Source organism: Psammomys obesus, unplaced genomic scaffold (assembly GCF_907164565.1).
Source record: "Psammomys obesus unplaced genomic scaffold, mPsaObe1.curated_primary_1811, whole genome shotgun sequence".
NCBI lineage: Eukaryota > Metazoa > Chordata > Mammalia > Rodentia > Muridae > Psammomys > Psammomys obesus.
The window spans coordinates 1360579-1365378 of NW_026591086.1; the positions used below are offsets into that span (position 1 = coordinate 1360579).

Genomic DNA, 4800 nt, shown 5'->3' on the forward strand with positions numbered 1-4800 from the left:
TGTGTGGTATGTGTGATGAGTGTGCGTAGCTGTGTGTGTATGTAGCTCTGTGTGTGTGTGTGTGTGTGGTGTATACGTGTGAGTGGGGGTGTCTGCGTGTGTAGGAGGGTGTCATATATATCTGTGGTATGTGTAAGTGTATGTGTGTATATGTGTATGTATATTAGTGTGGATGATGGATGTGTGAGATGTTTGTATATGTATATGAGTGTGTGTGTAGTTTGTATGCGAGTTTTCTATCTATGTATAGATACATGAGTGAGTTGGTGTATGTATGAGACGTGTGTGTCTCAGGATGTGCGGTGTACGTGAAGATGTGTGTATGTATGTGTAAGTATATATGAAGTATGTGTGTGAGCGTGTGGTGTAGATGTGGGTTGTGTATGTGTGAGTGTATGTCTGTATGTGCATGTGTATAGTTGTGTGTGTGGTGTATGTATGTGTGAATTTACACAGTGTGGTACCACACCTCCAGTTCTGTCTCCACTTTCTGTCCCCAAACCATTTTTGAGTTCTTCCCCAACTTGCTCTAGCTCAGTGGCAGAGTGCTTACTTAACACGCATGAGCTCCTAACTCTAATTCCATCACGACACTCACACATGCACCCAGAATGTGTGTACAGGGACATATGTGACATGTACACAGCCTTAAACGTAAGCTCTGCTAAGAAATAGTTTTAAGCAGAACATACTTTTAAAGCCCGTCTCACCGCATTTAAACTGCTTATGGTGGAGCTGCGCGTGCGTGCGCGCGTGTGTGTGTGTCTGTGTGTGTGATGTGCGATTAGACAGCACCGTATGTGATTAGAGGATACAGACCGAAGTTCTCAGCATGAAGGTCAGGAGCCTGCAAAGTATGATCCCTGCCATTCGCTCCAGCTTCCTCTCTCCCCTCATCTGCCTCCCAGCCGTGCTGAATTTGCACTCAGCCCCCACTGCCTCTCCTCCTCCCTTCAGGTCTCAGCTGACCCGTCGTCTACGGAGACCGCCAGCCTACGACAGAGCCTCTGGTCTACCTGCCAACCCCTCGTCTGTCAGAGCCTCTGTTAGCCTTGCCAGAGTACTCCGCTTCCCTTAGGCTTTTACACTCTTAGACATTTTGGTTACTAACACTATTTTCATGACATCTTCCCTGATACATGATAATCCCTGTGATTGTATGTTCTTTTTATGTGCCACTGTAACCTATGCTCGGAACCTGACAATTAACAGACCTTCTGCATACTTTATATCAGCTGTTTCCGATGGATATGACCAGATTCTGGAGGTGCCCGTGGTTTCTTTGTCCGTGCCGCTCCTCAGTGTGACTTGTTCTGTGCTTTGTTTTCCAAGACCCCCGAGTGGCTGGACAGCGATTCCTGCCAAAAGTGTGACCAGCCTTTCTTCTGGAACTTCAAGCAAATGTGGGACAGTAAGAAAATTGGGCTAAGGCAGGTAGGTGGCGTGCGCTCTCTTAAAGGGTGGTCACGTGGAAGGGACTTGTCCGTGTAGTCGTGGAAGTAGGTGCCCTTGGGTGGTAGAGTAAGTGATTTTACAACTGTGACGCCTCCATGTCTCCTGCAGTCCCTTCCTGGTAGGCTGGGTATCCTAGTGGCTTGTTCTACAGTTTTAAAACTCTGACAGCATCCATTGAGATATACTTTACATTAGAGGCATCACATTAGCTCCTGTTGGTTCCCAACCAGGAAAGCACATGAGGATGTCTGCTTCTTAATTACTCACTTTCCTTCCATCTTACTTGGTTTTAGTTGTTTAAGATCTGTTTCGAACACAGCACTGTCAAGGTCTGGTTCTTTGGTTTGGTTTGGTCTTCGCCATGGAAATCAAATGCTAGAATCACCTAGGTTGACTGTTGCTAGAGTTAAAGATAATGGGCTCAATCAGAGTTCAGTCAGATTTGTCATCTCTGACGGTGGCACTCCTCGGGTGAGCCGGCTCTAAGATCTGGCCATTGGGTGCTTCCTCTGTGTCTAGCTTACAGCAGTGACGGTTGAAGAGGATGGAGAATAGGAAACAGAAGAGGGAAGGCATGCTTCCCACTCTGAACTGAGACCAAAATCAAAAGGAGTAGAGATCTGGCATGCCCTCGGTGGGTTTCAGGACACTGTTGCATTGTGGTGTGTGGTATGCTCTGGCATGGTGTGTATTCAGTGAGTCGCTGGGGATAACTGTTCTGTAATCCTCTTAGCACTTTATAGTACAGTCATGTTAAATATCCTTGTTTACCTTCATCAATATAAACTAAACCCTTCTCCCTAAGACACAAGTCAATCCCAGTTTGGCCTCCAACACTTGGGAGCTGAGCTGGTGTCACCTCCCAGCGCTGAGACTGTGAGACTGTGCTACCATGGCCAGCTCTGGGGCACTCTGGTGTCTTACCCGAGAGCAGTCAGTTTACGAGTGTGTGAGCGCTGTAGCCAGCGCCATGGCAGCCTGTTTCCCTTTTCCCCCAGCACCACTGCCGGAAGTGTGGGAAGGCCGTGTGTGGCAAGTGCAGCTCCAAGCGTTCCTCCATCCCGCTCATGGGCTTTGAGTTTGAAGTGCGGGTCTGCGACAGCTGCCACGAGGCCATCACAGATGAAGAGTAAGTTCCGCACCCTGCACCCCTGCGGGTTATGGACAAAGCCCAGCCTGAGCGTTCCACTCCAGAGAGATTCCACCTGCCTGGCTTGCTGGGGTACAGTATAGACAGCAGAAAAAGCCCCATGCCACGGAGATGTTTCTGTGATGACGAGAGGCAGGTGAAGAAGGGATATGCTCAAGGAACCCCCCGCTGGGCTCTTAGTAGTCTCAGGGCATGTGTTTGTACCAGATGCTCTCAAGCAAAGCTGTCTGCTCACTCACTGAGAACCTCCCAGGGGAGCCACAGCCAGGACTTGCCCTGGTACCTAGGCTGGGGTCTCTACAGATGTTGGGTCAGTCAAAGGTTAGGCTGTCAGGTTCTGGAAAGAACCAAACCCATTTTCCCCGGATGGAGATGGTCCCAGATGCCACCTCTTGGCTGGTGCACTCTGCCCGGTGTCCTGAGGTCTTAGCTCTGATTTGGAAGGAGCAACTCTGTGAGAACTGAAAACTCCCCAGACACCGATGAAATGCAGACACAAGCTTGCCCCAGCAGGTGCAGGAGGATAACCAGTGTCCCATTGTCCCGGCACTTAGCAGTACAGTCAGATCACGTCACCCTGGCAATCACACATCAAGATGCCCTGGCCGAAATGGGCGTTCATGTGCACTGAGCAGTTGGCACTCAAGCACATGAGGAGATTAATGAGAGTCCTGAGGGTTGGAGAGAACTGCAGGGGCCTGAGAGATGGTCAAGTTCAATTCTATCAAGACAGAGCTGAGTCTAAGGAATTTCTACTTAAGCTGAAATCACTTACAATGATCACTTTACTTCTGAAAGTCTTCTCTATAGATCCAACCATAGCAAAGAGACGACCATGTTCCGAGAGCTCACTGCAGTGTAGAGACCCTGAACCATGATGCGGGCTCCCTGCTTGGCCTGCCCAGCCCCAGCCCTGGGTCTTCTGCCTCTTCTCTGACAAGCACTCTACACCTTGTCTCTAGAGTGCCAAGGCAGCCAATGGGCCTTCTTACTAAGATCAGCAGCAAAGCCTTTGGCCAAAGAACACAAAACAGTCAATGCTGTGTGTGTGCATTAAGATGCTTATGTGGCACATCTACACATATGTACGTACATATATGTGGCTTATTAAAGCTTTAGAATACCATCTTTTAAAGTTGTTTTTGCAGTTACACAAGTGGAAAATGGAGGAAAACAGATGATCTTCAGTTAAACAGACAGTCGTGTTTTAGGCATTTTAACAACAACGTTAATAAAGAGAAATAGGCGAAGCCAGAGTATATTCCTTCCTCCTGAGCACAGACTTGGCAAAGGTACTGTGCTCTTTAAAATACTTGTTCAAAGCACAGGTAGAGATTTCCATGGATGCCTATACAACAGCAAACCTTTCTGAAGGACCCTCGGGGCTTTCATCTTTCCTATTCTGGAGACCAGAAGAGTCATTTTACCTTGCAAAGTCATGTAACAGGGGCCAGCGAGACGGTTCAGTGAGTAGAGGCACTTAAGCCCAGGCCTGACAACATCTGTTCAGTCTCCGGATCCCACGAGATAACAGGAGAGCACCGATTCTGAGAGTAGCTCTCTGACCCCCACCTGTGTACTTACGCTCACGCACATGCATGATACATGCAAAATAAATAGCCAAATCATGGGACAGAGCCAAGAAGGGCAACAGCTGTTAGCCGTTAGGCTAAAAATGAGAGTGTCCACCCTGGACGCCCGTCATCCACGTGTCCACCTTTCCCTCTCTCCTCGCTCCTCCCAGGCGCGCACCCACAGCCACCTTCCATGACAGTAAGCACAGCATAGTGCATGTCCATTTTGATGCGACCAGGGGATGGCTGCTGACTTCCGGAACTGACAAAGTGATTAAGGTAAGATGCCGTCCTGTCGAGCTCCCTATCTTGGGCCTTGGATACAGACAGGAGGATCAAAAGTGTGGGGCTGTGTTCGGGTTAGCCATGGAACTGAGCGCTGTTGAGAGCCTTCTGCATTCAGCACCCCATGGGCATTATAATTTACTTAGGCTATGATCTTTAAAAGACAATACTAGCACCAGGCCACAGTGGGGCACACCTTTGATCCTAGCAGGGAGGCAGGGGCAGGTGGATCTGAGTTTCAGGACAGCCAGGGTCATACAGAAAATCCTGTCTCAAAAACCAAGCAAGGAAGGAAGGAAGGAAGGAAGGAAGGAAGGAAGGAAGGAAGGAAGGAAG

At 48.9% G+C, this 4800-nt stretch overlaps 1 protein-coding gene across 1 annotated transcript in view; it reads left to right on the top strand.

Moving 5' to 3' along the window:
• Wdfy2 (WD repeat and FYVE domain containing 2) overlaps nucleotides 1-4800 on the top strand; it is a 140092-nt gene that overhangs the window by 129844 nt on the left and 5448 nt on the right. The window contains exons 9-11 of the mRNA XM_055609685.1: nucleotides 1333-1434; nucleotides 2454-2584; nucleotides 4350-4458. Of these exons, the coding sequence (XP_055465660.1) occupies nucleotides 1333-1434; nucleotides 2454-2584; nucleotides 4350-4458 (342 nt within the window). The remainder of the gene's footprint in view (nucleotides 1-1332; nucleotides 1435-2453; nucleotides 2585-4349; nucleotides 4459-4800) is intronic.